Source organism: Podarcis melisellensis (assembly GCF_964234715.1).
Source record: "Podarcis melisellensis genome assembly, chromosome: 5".
Lineage (NCBI taxonomy): Eukaryota > Metazoa > Chordata > Lepidosauria > Squamata > Lacertidae > Podarcis > Podarcis melisellensis.
Genome location: NC_138537.1, coordinates 89,587,278 through 89,602,556, shown reverse-complemented (window position 1 = coordinate 89,602,556; position 15,279 = coordinate 89,587,278). Strand labels below are relative to the sequence as shown.

The 15,279-nt window shown below is 45.3% G+C and overlaps 1 protein-coding gene across 2 annotated transcripts in view; it reads left to right on the top strand.

Moving 5' to 3' along the window:
- The window catches only part of LOC309370197 (cardiac-enriched FHL2-interacting protein), a 31,689-nt gene extending 18,160 nt beyond the window's left edge, over window positions 1-13,529 (top strand). Inside the window, exons 2-4 of one of the 2 annotated variants that reach the window (XM_081911695.1) lie at window positions 4,793-4,867; window positions 6,185-6,309; window positions 7,710-13,529. In XM_081911695.1, coding sequence (XP_081767821.1) covers window positions 7,879-12,255 — 4,377 coding nt within the window. In that variant the 5' untranslated portion in view covers window positions 4,793-4,867; window positions 6,185-6,309; window positions 7,710-7,878 and the 3' untranslated portion in view covers window positions 12,256-13,529. Of the gene's footprint in view, window positions 1-4,713; window positions 4,868-6,184; window positions 6,310-7,709 lie in introns of both variants that reach the window. The other variant, XM_081911694.1, reaches the window with a different exon arrangement.
- The last annotated feature ends 1,750 nt before the right edge of the window (window positions 13,530-15,279 follow it).

The following is a 15,279-nucleotide window of genomic DNA, read 5'->3' as shown; positions in this document are numbered from 1 at the left end:
TGTTTTCCCATAGTTTTTCATACATTACAAGCATCACTCAAATCCTGCCAATGTTTTTAGTTGTTTACAGTGTTCTCTTAAATACTTTATGAATTTCCCCCATTCCTTTTTAAAATTCTACACACACACACACACACACACACACACAGACACAGACACACATACATTCAAACCCTCATTGCTATGTGCAAGATGGGGGGGGTGAACGAATGCATAGGAATTAAAGAATGAGTGTATGTTAAAAGAGAATGGATATATGTGGGTGTAGATGGATGGGGGGGTGGATGAAAAAGAGACTACAGTGGTACCTCGGGTTACATACACTTCAGGTTACATACGCTTCAGGTTACAGTCTCCGTTAACCCAGAAATAGTACCTCGGGTTAAGAACTTTGCTTCAGGATGAGAACAGAAATCACGCTCCTGTGGCGCGGCAGCGGGAGGCCACATTAGCTAAAGTGGTGCTTCAGATTAAGAACAGTTTCAGGTTAAGAACGGACCTCCGGAACGAATTAAGTACTTAACCCAAGGTACCACTGTATAGGAAAAGTTTCTCAACCCTGCTTTAGCATGGGGTGTGAGAGTTAAGGGGCTTAAACCATTTACCGCCTAGTGTGGACCTGATCTGGATTGGCTCTGCCACAAAAATATCCCATTTGTTTCACTGGGATCCAGTTTGGATTGGGGCAAAGGTTTAAGCCTTTCCCCCAAGCTAATTGTGGGAGACAAATAAACCCTAAACCTAAGGGTGGGGTAGGTTTTGCCCCGAGAACCAACCCATCCTTGAGATGCTAAACGAAAGCTCTGGGATATGAATTCCTCTGGCCTTCATTCTGTGGTTGGGTACTGATGTAGAAACACTTGCTGTGTTTTATTTTCAATTTTTCCAATCACATTTTCTCATATTTTCAGCTTAGAACACCCAAATCGCCAAGCAGCTCGAGGTTGGGGGGGGGCAGTCAGCCCAAACCAGAAATTTCATCAGCCCTCGGACAGTGCTGGCTGGGGCCGATCATAGTGGCTTCAAAATGAATTGAATGTTCAGAATTTACAGGCAGAATAGAGCTAGTCCGTAAATCTGGTGTTTTGATAATGTCCGAATATTTAATTTACTGATTTCATCTTTGCTTTGGTGCAAGATCGCACTCAGCAGCTTTAAGATCAGTTTTGTAAAAGATAATACTTTATAACAGAAGTGTACCAAGTTCTTGTGAAATAACCGTAGAGTGGAGATTTCTCCAAAGTTTCAGAGCTCAGTGTGGAATCATACAGATAGCTTAACTGGTAAAGCATGAGACCCCTTAATCTCAAGAGGTCATGGGTTTGAGCCTCAGGTTGGTTGAAAGATTCCTGTCTTGAAGGGGGTTGGACTAGATGACCCTTGTGACCCCTTCCAGTTCTATGATTCTGTCCATCATCAGTCCAGCTCAGGGATCTGTTGTGGAACTGCAGCTTCCATGATCCCACAGATCAAATCAACATATGGAAAGCAACTGGTTCCCAACCCTCTATTCTTGCTGTTCCACGTTTCAATAAAAACGTGCTCTAAAGGTACCTGAAAACGCCAAACCTGGAGAGAGAACAAAATTCCCCCTCTTGGCGGACGTGATTATAACACCACCACTGCCTTTCCCCCAGCTAATTTCGATACTTTTGTAGTTTATTCTGTTGGGTTTGACTTGCCCTTTTGGGAAGAGAAAGACAGTTCATCCAACCTAGCAAGGAAATGACTACCGACTTCTCCATCAGAAAACCTGCAGTCCCAACCAAGTAACAGCAAATTCATCTGAATGCCACCCATTATTTCCAAATTTGCATATACACATTTAAATTGGCATATGCAAATCTGCTGCATTTTCTCCTCTACCAGGGGCGCCGACTTATAAAAAATATTGGGGGGCGGGGGCCCATACTGACTTATAAAAAATATTGGGGGGGCCCAAGACCTCCAAACCGCTGCTGCTGGGGGAACGAAAGGGGCGAGCCCCGGGCTGCCCCGACCTTAAGTGAACCTGTGAGGGCCCGCCCTTTGCGGCAGCCGATTGGCTGCCGCCGTGGGCGGTGAATATTAAAGAGCTAGGGGGAATCCCCGCTTCTTGCGGGGCTGACGCCAGCCCCGCGAGATTGTTGATGGGTCGAGAGCCCGCAACCCCACCCCCTCTCTAGATCGGGAGTGGCTTTGTTTTAACTCATTACTGAATGTATTTTAAAAGGTAACTATCGTCAAACAAGGAAAATAAAAAATACCAACATAATTTTGTGATTTTACAAAGCATAATATAACTAATAATTTTCTTAAATTATTGGGGGGGTGGAGCCCCCCCAAACGAGTCGGCAATGCATCAATGGCTACCCTAGCAGACAGCGGAAGGGAGTGATAGTGATGTCAGAAGCAAAGCATAGCCAAAGGGTTGACTTGATTTGCATTTCTCCATTGATTATTGCTGTATTCTTGTTGATAGAGCTTATATACTTCAAGCTATCCAGATTCAATCACTGGCTATTCCAAGCACAAGTACAGTAGACGCTCGGGTTGCGAACGTGATCTGTGCGGGAGGCACGTTCGCAAACCGCATCGCCGTGTCTCTGCACACGCAAGTCACAATTCAGCACTTCTGCGCATGTGCAAGCGCCGAAACCCGGAGGTAACCCGTTCCGGTACTTCCAGGTTTTGGCGCATCCGTAACCCGAAAACGCGCAACCTGAAGTGTTTGTAACCCGAGGTATGACTGTACTATGAAGCAAGCCCGTCCACCTTGAACAGAGTAGAACACAATTCTTGAGTAAACGTACTAATGCATGGCACAGATCTGAGTATATAAGAGATTGCAAGTTGGAATTTAGGTATGTTTCCAAGCGCTGCTTTGTGCAAATGCTTGCATTGTAAAGGTAAAGTTAAAGGACCCCTGACAGTTAAGTCCAGTCATGAATGACTCTGGGGTTGCGGCACTCATCTCACTTTACAGGCCGAGTGAGCCGAAGTTTGTCCGCAGACAGTTTTTCCGGGTCATCTGGCCAGCATGACTAAGCCACTTCTGGCGAAACCAGAGCAGGGCATGGAAACGCCGTTTACCTTCCCGCCGGAGCGGTACCTATTTATCTACTTGCACTTTGACGTACTTTTGAACTGCTAGGTTGGCAGGAGCAGGGACCGAGCAACAGGAGCTCACCCCGTCACAGGGATTCGAACCGCCAACCTTCTGATCGGCAAGTCCTAGGCTCTGTGGTTTAACCCACAGCACCACCCACATCCCTTTGCTTGCATGGTATCCATAGTTAAATCTAGGGTAAATCTTTTCTTAGGACAGTGTCACCCACTCTGTAGCAAGCAAAGCCTTCACATTTTAGCCATTTACAGATGTTTCCTCACTTATAGAGGTGTTATATTCTGGGCCGCTGTGAGCATAAGTGAAATCCCATAATCTAGGAGGCAGCCTCTAATTGCCTAATTCCCCCCTGCCCTCCAGCTCCCTCTCCAATCCAGCCCAAAATATCTAGACCTGGAGCTCTGGGACCGGCTGGAGGATGGAGGACACACAGGAAAGCGTCTTCCTCTGCTGCTGTTAGGCAGGACAGCTGAGCAATCTTAACAAGGCCCCGCTGTGCCTCAGGTCTCTTTGGGGCTTCATCTTCCCTCACTAGCGCCCTCTTCGGGCTCGTGGGAGGGTCTCCATGTGAGCCACATGGACTCTCCAGCTCTCCTCCTGCCATTTTCTGGTATGATTCTACAACCCTGGCACCATGTGCATGCGTGGTTGTGCATGAATACAATGGAGTGGGGAGATGCCTGTACAGTTTTCTTCCTGTAAGCAAAAAGTAAAACAAAAAACACAACACCAAATTTTTGATCCCCCATCCCTGCCACCCTTTTGTCCCAGCCAATGTTGGGATAAAAAAAATGTTCCATATGATTTTTCAAGAGGGGACAGGGACTGATCCATAGAAGCAGACAAGAGTGCTCTTCTCCTGGGTCTGTTTGGGAGATTTTTTCTCCCCCAAGATACATAGGAGAGAAGAGAGACTTTCTGTTCCTCATCAAACCATTGTGTTACCTTACCCCACCTAGCCTTTCTCAGACTATGACTTTGAGAACAGTAGCAGCAGCAGTCGCAGCTGGGAAGAGAGGAGTTCAGGGATATTTTTTCAATAGTTTTATAAGTTGTGCTTCTTTTGTTTCTCGATATGATCCTTTTACATGGTATTGTATGTTTCGTGGTATTTTATGCACTGTGATTTGCTGTTACTTTTATTGATGATAGATTTTATTGTTTTATTTTATTGACGATAGATTTTATTGTGGCCGAACTGTTGAATTATTATTTGCTGGTGCTTAATTTTACTGTTTACTATTGATTCTGACGGATTGTCTGATTTAAGTCGTTTATTTTAAAGTTATTGTGACTTTTATATTGGATCAAATTGTTACTATTAATATTTGATGTTTTATTATGTTTTTATGTCTTGGGAACCACCCAGAGTGGCTTGGACAACACAGCCAGATGGGCATGGTATAAATGAATTATTATTATTATTATTATTATTATTATTATTGGAATTCTGCTTGGGGTCAGGAACAGCTAGCATTATGGGGCAGTATTGCGCAGCGGCCCTCTTGAGAGGAAAACCACCCTTTAGCACACAATCAGAGCAATAAACTAATAGTGATTAATTACATACACACTCATCCACTTTTCTCTTGTCTATTAATTTGCAGAGCGAAAGAATCTAAAGAACACACCGAAATATGTCTATTGAAAACGTTTCATAAAAATATTTTCAATTTATACGGCAAGATGGGCCACGGTGAGGAGAATATGAACGTGAGGAGGCCAAAACGGGGGCCTCCACAGCATCTGCTAACATAGCAGGTGAGAAGGACTTAAGTTGTCAATACAAAATTGCATGAAGTTGTTGTTGTTGTTATTATTATTAATAATATTTGTCTGACTAGAATCACATAGCTCGAAGCACCCTCAGTTTAAAATGTCCTCGCCAGCTAGGGCTGAACTAAATGGAGGGATTTGCATTTGACAGATTTGAGAGGGAATGGATGGTTCTTCAGGAAGCATTCTTCCCCAGAGTTGGGAGGCTTATCATTTGCTGTGGTAGTAACTGTCAGCTGTCATTCTCCCCCCACACCCTGTAAAATGTCCCAGGTGTATAAAATCTGGGCATTATGAGAAACAGGGGAATTTCCCTCTGAATTATCACCAACAAAAAAGCGAAATTCCCAGGCGCCAAAAAAAAAATATGTATGCATACTACAACTGTGCCCCGTGTTTTGTTAGCCCCAAAATGGAAAACGAGCAAGGTCCCGACCAAAGAAGAATGGCACCTGAAACTGATGGAATATGTGCAGCTTGTGGACCTAACATATAGAATAAGAGGACAAGAAGAATATACGTTTAAAGAAGACTGGAAAATGATTACTGAATATATGGTGAAAATTGTGTTCATTTAAAAACGCTGGTAGTATTAAGATAAATTCAACAGTGTAAATGAGTTTTGATGGATGTAATAATGAATCACTGAATGGTTTAGTTCATGTAAATGAAGATTTTGAAATGTAAATTAGAAATTAGAATATATGAGACACAGGGGAGATAGCTACAAATGTAGGTGGGCACTTCAGGCATCCCCAACAGCAATCACTAATTGCAGCCAGCTAGAAGTTGTGTTGGGGATGCGGGTGGCGCTGTGGGTTAAACCACTGAGCCTAGGACTTTCCCCCCTGCTCTGCTCAACCACTAAAATTGCAACAAGTTGAAATGGGAATACAAACGTTTTTGCATGGCTCTAAAATAGGCTTCCTCAACCTCGGCCCTCCAGATGTTTTGAGACTACAATTCCCATCATTCCTGACCACTGGTCCTGCTAGCTAGGGATCATGGGAGTTGTAGGCCCAAAAAACATCTGGAGGGCCGAGGTTGAGGAAGCCTGCTCTAAAAAGAAGGCAGCTTAGACTCCAACAAAGCTGCTATAGGCAGTTCCAGTTCCAGCACCTCTCAGCTGGGTTCCGGCAACTCACCAGTGGGCACCATTACCATTCTGAGAGAATGAGGGAGGTGTTCGTGGTGAGTTCTGGCACCTCTTTTTCTAGAAAAATAGGATGGGCTATAGGGATGGTGTTTCACAACCGGGGCGCCATTTCTGAAAAAAAAGGACTTTCCTTTGTTATCCAACAGCGTACCTGTGAGAAAGGCAGCACCTGAAAAAGGTCTTCAGCAGAAGATATTAAAGCACTGGCAGATTGGGAGAAAAAGAAGCACTCCTTCAGGCATTCAGGACCTAAGTGTTAAGGGCTTTAAAGGTATGTACAAGCACTTTGAAGAGAACTGGTAGCCAATATTAAAACAAAAACTGCCATACTTTTCCGTCCATAAGACGCCCCCATGTATAAAACAAACCCTATTTTGGGGGACTAAAAATTAAAGAAAATTGGGGGCAGATGGCCCAGAGTTGTCACCCAACTGGCGAACCATCGCAAGCAACGCACACCAAATTGCCAAGGTGGCAGCCAATCCAAAGCAGCCCTTGCAGAAGACACCATTCACCCACCCAATCGCTAGATCCTGCTCACAGCTGCAACCAATCACCCGTCCTCCCTCTGCACTGTAAGAGTTTGGATTTGATATCCCGCTTTATCACTACCCTAAGGAGTCTCAAAGCGGCTAACATTCTCCTTTCCCTTCCTCCCCCACAACAAACACTCTGTGAGGTGAGTGGTGCTGAGAGACTTCAGAGAAGTGTGACTGGCCCAAGGTCACCCAGCAGCTGCATGTGGAGGAGCAGAGACGCGAACCTGGTTCACCAGATTACGAGTCTACTGCTCTTAACCACTACACCACACTGGCTCTCAAGCGGTGTCTTGACATCCTCACTAAGGCTACCCATTTCTTCAGTATGGCTTCAGCACCAGCTGAGACCTCGCCCAGCAGCTGCATGTGGAGGAGCAGGGAAGCGAACCCGGTTCCCCAGATTACGAGGCTACCGCTCTTAACCACTACACCATGTTGGCTCTCCTACCGCTACTGCACTCGCTCTCCAGTGCTACTGCACTGTCCATGTATAAGACGACACCTCCCATTTTAAACTTTATTTTAGAGTAAAATAAACCCTCATCTAATACACAGAAAAGTACAGTAAGCCATTTTTAAAAATTGTGTACGTATGATAGGCATATTCTTGGCTGTACCAGTAAAATTCTGGTGGCCATATTCAACCAGGGGTCAGCAAACTTTTTCAGCAGGGGGCCGCTCAAGTGTCCCTCAGACCTTGTGGGGGGCTATATTTTGGGGGGAAATATATGAATGAATTCCTATGCCCCACAAATACCCCAGAGATGCATTTTAAATAAAAGCACACATCCCACTTATGTAAAAACACGAGGCAGGCCCCACAAATAACCCAGAGATGTGTTTTAAATAAAAGGACACATTCTACTCATGTCAAAACATGTTGATTCCTGGACCGGAGAAGCTATGTTGTGGGTGGTACTAAAAACATGCTGCTACTCTAAGTAATCATGGTAAACCCCCATATGTGAGAAACATGTGAACAGGCTAATATGTAAGAATTTGTCACACAACCTGATTCTGGAAGGACAAAATCAGATTAACCTGAGACTCAACAATGGAACTAAACAGGGGGAAAGTTCATGTGTCAACTACGATACACTACAATAACTGATTTTATGTGTTTAATTTGCAGAGCCCTATTGGTGCTTCCACACTATAAATGAATGTAAAGCTGTGCATTCTTGAGGAGGAAGGTCGCCGAAAGATGTCAAAGGCTGAGATATGGTAGCTGAAAGAATTGCCTGCCCGTTCTGTACGTGAGATTGCTATTTTGACTGTTCTGTTCATGACTCATATGGACAATGCAAGTGAATAAGAAGCACGCCGATGGGCAAAGCGACTCCTCCAGTATTGGGAGCTTCCTGGATGACACAGACAGAGAAGTCTGCAGCCTCACCGACCGAGCCTTCAAAAGTCTGTGTGTGGCTGAGCTCGAATCATCTTACACAGAGGCCGATCCAGTTGTTTCGCCCAACATCTCCCACCAGTTCTCGAGCAAATTTCCCCAAGGCCCACGGAACCATGCTATCAGGAAAAATACTCCCCCTAACAAGGGACTGCCAAAAACCGAGGAGCATTCAACATTCCAGCAGTTTCCAAACGACACCCAAGAAGGTCAAAACGCCGCTATAAAGATCACCCCAAGCATTAGGATGAAGCTGGGTTTGCCAGTGCCTAGTCTGCGCAATTATAAACATACCTCAAAAGTTTCTTCCTTGATAAAGACCTTTGATAAAGCTGAGAACCGGGAGACTTCAGCAACAGCCAAGCAACCGGTTAGAAACAGTTTGACAAAACTCCCCTTAATTTGTGGAGGCGACATGGCTTTCTGGGGTGGCAAAACCATTTTAAACATCCAGAAGGAACTCTCTGAGTTTTCCGAGCCGTTCCAGGACGTGGCAAATGCAAGCGGGAGGCCCGAACTGCACGAACTGCACAGAAGGCAGAACAAAATGGATTTGGCCTGTCACGGTCCACGTGGTTTTTATCGCCAGGCCGATGCTTCAAATATTCGAATGTCCAATGTCTCCGCCGTCTCGAGAAAGGCGGCAAAAAACCGAACTGGGAAAGCCAAAGAGCCAGCTAGAAAGGGCAGCTTTCTACACAGCGAGAACAGTGCTTTTGAATCGTGGAATCTGCATCATAAAAAACTTGAGACAGGCGGGCCTACTGAAATTATACTCAAAGAAGGAAACCTGACATACTTTGAAGAAACACCTTTCTTTAGAGAGGCCTCTATTCATGAATGTAAACCATCTCCCCCGAAGGTCACAGCTCCCGTAATTTCAGAACAGGATTTCTCAGGTGCCTTTCCACAAAAACCACTCTCTGAAGCCTCTCTCTCTCCATTACCTCTAGCCCAGGTGCCTTTTCCTCCTCAGGCTAATGCTAAAGACATTGTTTCACAGGTGTTGCCACCCCAAGCTTCTGATCTGCCGCCACCTGTGCACAGGATTCCTATATCACCATCCCTTACATCTGAAACCTCTTTCCCACCATCTCCGCAGGTTTCCGTGTCGCTGAAGCCTTCCACTCCACCACAGTCTCTGCCTCAGGCCTCTGCTCCACCAGAAGCGATAGCCCATGTCGCCAGTGCATTAGCACCAGTGCCTCAAGTTACTGTGTTGTCAGAGAAGACTAGCAATTCAGAATTTAAGTCTGAGCTGAAAAATGTTTGTCCACCTTGGCGGAAACAAAAGAAAGAGCTTGGAGGAATGGAGCTGACGCAGGAGATTGCACCAGAAGAGCTAAGAACGAAGGACTCCTCATACAGAAAGCCACCTGACGCCACTCCCATGGCCGAAACATCTGCAGATGAGTCCCACATAGCTCCATCTGACCCCTCTAGTCCTTCTTTCAACATCTCAAAACTTTTAACTCCAGTCCTACCACGTAAACAAGAGAGAGAGGCCTCAGAAGGCCAGTTATTTCTGGAAGCTCCTCCCATTCCTGAAACTGGAACTGCCAAAGAAACAGAGGAGAGAACACTCTATTCTTCTCAGAACAATTATAAGTCGAAAGCACCGAGTTTGCTGTTCAACCTGAAGGATATCCGAAAACGTGTGAAAAGCACTTACAGTCCCTCCCCTCTCCTAAGAATCCTCGACGACAAAAAGATTAAGGAGCAAGACGGCATAAAAGCAAGCGTCACAGCCGCCAATGCGCTAGAAGGAAACAATAAAAAAATGGTTGAGGCTGACAAAAGAGGTCATAAGCCTCCTGAACAAATGGACAACACCAATGCCACCAATTCCTTTGGGCATTTCATTGACAGCTACCTGACTCCAGAGGACAGTGAGATGTCATCTCTGACTGACTTCCACCCAAATGAGCACCGTGTAAGACAATATTCTCCACCCAACTCTCACCTTGCAGATGTTCCAACTGACCCAGAAGCACATGTTCAAAGTTTCCAACTGCAGGATCTTAAAAGTAAACAAGTTGCTCCAAGTCACAGTGCTGATGCGGAACCCCAGGTATCCCCATATTTATTTTTCACACCTGAGGAGAACATAAATGATAGTGGAAACCAAGCATGCCCACCGACTGGAAATGAACCCCGAGGCAAAAGGAGCACCAGCTCTTCTGAACAATCCTTTGTCTCCATTGTAGACCAGCCATTTCACGACGACTCTTTTTCTCTAATGCAGCTCTTTCAGAAAGCATGCCATCAAGAAAGCCAGAGGAGTAAGAATGAGTGGAGTGCAGAAGAAAAGCTATGTAGCAAAGACGAGGAGGAGGAGAAGTCAAGGGGGGAGAAGCAATTGCATGACTACAATCTGAGCATCCGTGGCTGTCACACGGATGAGAAGCAGGAGGAGCAGGAAGAGCAGGGTAAAAATGAGAATGCAGTGCAAGAAATAGATGTGAAGGAGAAGAGAGAAGACAAATCGAAAAGTATGGATTCGGCATCAGAAGCCAAGCTGGAAGAGTCACTAACACCAACTTCACCAAGTTCACTGAAGCCCAATATGTTCATGATTAAAGACAACACGTTTAAGTCGTCGCCAGTGATAAAAGCAGTCAAGTTGCCTCTGCTCAGGTCTCTGTCCTGTGAAGAAGCCATCACTGGCAGTCACGCAGAGGCTGAAAGACAGACTTTGGGGCCCATTCGTTCTACTCCAAATATTCAAGAGGTGGACTTGTTTCCGTCAAGAAACAGAAGCCAGCAGGACATGAGGGATGCTGCAACAGGCAAAGATGCTGATGAGTTAAGATCCATCCCAGGCAGCATGGTAGGAAAAAGCCCCTTAACAGCAGGATACACTCTTAGAGAAGGACCAGAGGGAGTCTATATGCAGGAATTGGTGGGAGAAGATGAAGGAGCTAATATTACACCAGGGTTATCACAGCAAGGTTTGAAAAGCGGCGAGAAACAATTGGCCAGAGACAAAGAAAAGGCTAGAGCTGGGAAACTGAGGCGTAATTCTTCCAGCCAACCGATTCTTAGTTTGGAAGGTGACCCAGCACAAAACAGGCAAAAGTGCCCTGTGAGAGAAAAGGTGAACTATTTTAAGAACAATCTCTTATCTAAACGCAGAGGTGGTTCTTGTGTGAAAAAGATAATAAGTCAAGAGGTGAGATCTCCCACGATATCGGAGCCCTATTCTCATGCTTCCAGTGAAGTTTTCCGGGATACTTCAGCATCATCGGGTACCCTAACCATTTCCACCATACCAAGTCCAAGGTCACACAGCGCGATGCAATCTACCTTCACAAGTCCTTTTTCAGATACGTCTGCAGTCTCCAATGTACCACAGGCTGAAAGAATAACAAATTCCTCTTCACTGCAAGGAGGAACAGAGAGCGGAAAGAGGTCTTCTACCTTGGAGCCATTTGATCTGATGCAGGCAAGTCAACTCTCAGGAGATGCTGGCAGCTCTCCTGTTGCAAATGAGAGACTTCAGATGGCGAAGACAGCAGCCAAACCCCCGGCTGTACCACCCAAATCAGAAAAGGCGTTACGGCGGGCAAAGAAACTGGCAAGCAAGAGGAAAAAAACAGAGGCACAGCAGAAAAGGCTACAGGATGAAGCTCCATCCCACGGCAGCGATATTGGAACTTTGCAACCAATCCAATCCTCACTCTCGCCAATATGCCTTAATTCTTCCTTGACTCCATCAGAATCCCACCTGGTGAGGCTACAACCTGCCCCATCATTAAGTCCCACGCCCTCTTTACCTGCCACAACCCAGCGTAAGCTGCTTCAGGATCCGGATTCAGGAGAGTATTTCATTGTAGATTTACCTGTTCAGTTTAAGACCTTTTATGATCCAGAGAGCGGAAGGTACATCCAGCTCTCGATCCCTCCTTCAAAAAGGAACTTGTCTCAAACGCCTTCTTCAGAGAGTGTCCCTTCTTCTTACGTTTTGTACCCCAGTACTCTCCCAACCAGAGTTTCATCTGTTCCGGTACAGGCATCGCCATCTCAGTTTTCTGAATCGGCTTCCCTTATGCAAAAAGCCCTCTTGGAATCGGCTTCAGACTGGTCACAAAGTGGCCAATACCCAGAACCTCTCGGGAGTCAACCTTATATTGAGCCTGCCGGGTGTGATGTTGACAGTCACGAAGTGGATGGATCACAGTATAACTTTGAGAAGGACGTGAGTCTCCCTGATGATGCTGACATCATTTCAATGGGCGCGCTTGAAGATTTTGCTGTGGAAGGTGTGTCGTGAGAACGCAAGGTGCTCGCTATTATTTTAGAAAGACAGACCTAACGTACCTGCAAACACACACACACACCCTAAATAATATCGGTACAAATTTCAAAGGCAATTGTGTTAGAAGGAAAACTGTGGTCTCTTGATATAAATTTGCTGATGAGATGAACGCCAAATTGACATAAAGGAAAAGCATGACATGGTGGCTGCAGCTTCTCTTTCCTACTGCTTGAGTGACTAGAATGATGGAGAATAATGGGCAGATTCCCCTTTAGAAAAGAAACAAACAAGCAGAAGGCAGCGATTTCAGCTTGGCACAGCATTTAGATACAAAGGATACGTGGTGGTGAGAATCAAATGTACGAATGAGAACTCACTTTTTTTGTACACCCCCCAAAAAACCAAATTCATTAACAACCATGTACGGTACATTGGATGTACAATACAGAAATACTTTGGCCTGGATATATGCAGCAGCCTAAGTATTTTTGCAGAGTGTGCAGCTGAAGAGTCACTTTGGGACAAACTTTCACACGCATGATTCATGCCCACAGTGAGCACATGCTCAGAAATATCACTTTGGGATAAAACTTCAGGTTTGGAAACTGAGTGAATGGTTGAATAAGATCTGGTTGCTACCTTTTTCATTGGCACATGCTAACTTTTCCTCCCCCTCACCCACCCTTGCCATTTTTTCACTGCTTGTACAGTTTGGGCAACCACATGTCTGTGCCTATAAAAGACAAGTCAGAGACAACTGTCCCGATGAAGGTGGAAATCGAGAGTAATTTCTTAGAAATGTTAAGTCTCCTATCATGATGGTCTCCAAGCTACAAGGATTCAGAGCCTCCTCTGTTGTGGCAAAGTGGATAACAAGATTCGAGGGATGTGCATTCTTATGAAGAAGACATGTCAGAGTTTCCACTTGAGGACAACTGAATGCAGTTCTTCAGAAACACTCTCCCCACGCTGTTCTGGCCTAAAGAGACTAGGATGGTACCAATCCAAACTCAGAATGAACGCTCTTTGTGGGACAGGAACTGCTTTCGAAAGGAGCTACAAAAAAGGATGTTGTCACAATGTCCTACGTATCTCTTTGGCCTCTGCAATCCCATATATGAGAACTTACGGACAGAGGACAGTACCTGGGGAAGATTTCAAAAACCAGCATTTCATTTGTCATATTAGAAAGGATTAACTGATCGTAGTCACCTCAGCGTAAGAAATAAAGGGAAGATCCTTGTCAGCCCATGCCTTCATTTTTAAATAAAGCTAGTTTCTATCCCTTATGGTGGTGGTGGTGCAGAACCTCAGACCTTGGCTTTGTTTGTGCCTGGCTGCAAATCCCTGCATGAACTTGAAAGAACGATTTGGAATAAAAATATTGCAATTGTTCGTATCTACACATAAATGGTGGGGGGTAAGGTGTGCTGCCCAGTTTTTAACGTACCCTTCAATGTCTCTCGGATTAAAATACAGATGTCTTATTCCTTAATAATAATAATAAAATTATTATTTGTACCCCGCCCATCTGACTGGGTTCCCTTAGCCACTCTGGGCAGCTTCCAACATATATAAAAACATAAAAAAAATTAAACATAAAATCTTCCCTATACAGGGCTGCCTTCAGAAGTCTTCTAAAGGCTATACAGTGGTACCTCAGGTTAAGTACTTAATTTGTTCCGGAGGTCCGTACTTAACCTGAAACTGTTCTTAACCTGAAGCACCACTTTAGCTAATGGGGCCTCCTGCTGCTGCCGCGTCGCAGGAGCACGATTTCTGTTCTCATCCTGAAGCAAAGTTCTTAACCTGAAGCACTATTTCTGGGTTAATGGAGTCTGTAACCTGAAGCGTATGTAACCCGAGGTACCACTGTATAGTTATCTGTCTCCTTGGCTCAGGGATCACATAGCTCCATACCATCCGACATTTCTCCAATGCAAATAGGGACATGGGTGGCACTGTGGTCTAAACCACTGAGCCTTGGGCTTGCTAATCAGAAGGTTGGTGGTTCAAATTGCTGTGATGGGATGAGCTCCCTGCTCCTGCCAACCTAGCAGTTCAAAAGCACGTCAAAAGTTGCAAGTAGATTAATAGGTAATCTGGCGGGAAGGTAAATGGTGTTTCCGTGCACTGCTCTGGTGTTGGTGTTCCACTGCATCAGAAGTGGCTTAGTCATGCTGGCCACATGACCTGGGAAAAACTCTGCAGAGCGGACAAACACCGGCTCCCTCGGCCTGTAAAGCGAGATGAGCGCTGCAACCCCAGAGTCGTTCGTGACTGGACTTAGCTATCAGGGGTCCCTTTACCTTTAAGGAAAAGCAGGACATTCTGGGATCAAATCAGAAACCGGGACAGCTTCTGTAAATCCAGAGCTGTCCCTAGAAAATAGGGACACTTGGAGGGTTTACTTTTATATTTCAGTGCGCTTCTCTGACCTTGGACATTGTGGCTTCCAGTCAGAGGGGTGGCTAAGAGGAGCAGCCAATTGGCTATTATAGTTGATCCAATAAAAACAGGATCCTCTGAGTGGAGCAGTTGCAATGGAGAACTAATGCTCTCGATCAACAGGCCCCATTGCTGTGTGCCAGAATTTCAGATAGTGCCTCTTCAACAGCAGCTGTAATAATACTGAATTATTGCAAATCAATTTGCCTGATGTTCCCCTTCCAGCTCTTGGATTACAGAGGCCCAGAAATCTCCCCAGCAGAACAAAATAGTGCAGTGGGAAAGAAAGGGGGAAGAAAGCATTCACTGTGGTCCATAGGACAGGACCTCTACAAGTTCCCCAGTTTCTCAAGTATGAACACAAGGATGCTTGTGGATGCGAGAGATTCCTTAATGACGATCTCCCATAGCTATTTAAAAACTTGAATCACAGCTGCCGGACTGGGGCAGGGTGGGAGAATTGGATTGGGACCGTGGCACTTAATTTCCTCACTGTTTTCCCAGTCAAAATCCCCTCTGTGCTGTTGTTTGAGGATGGCGGAACACAGGTAACCAACTGGACCTGTTTGGCCTCGCAATGAATTTTAAAGA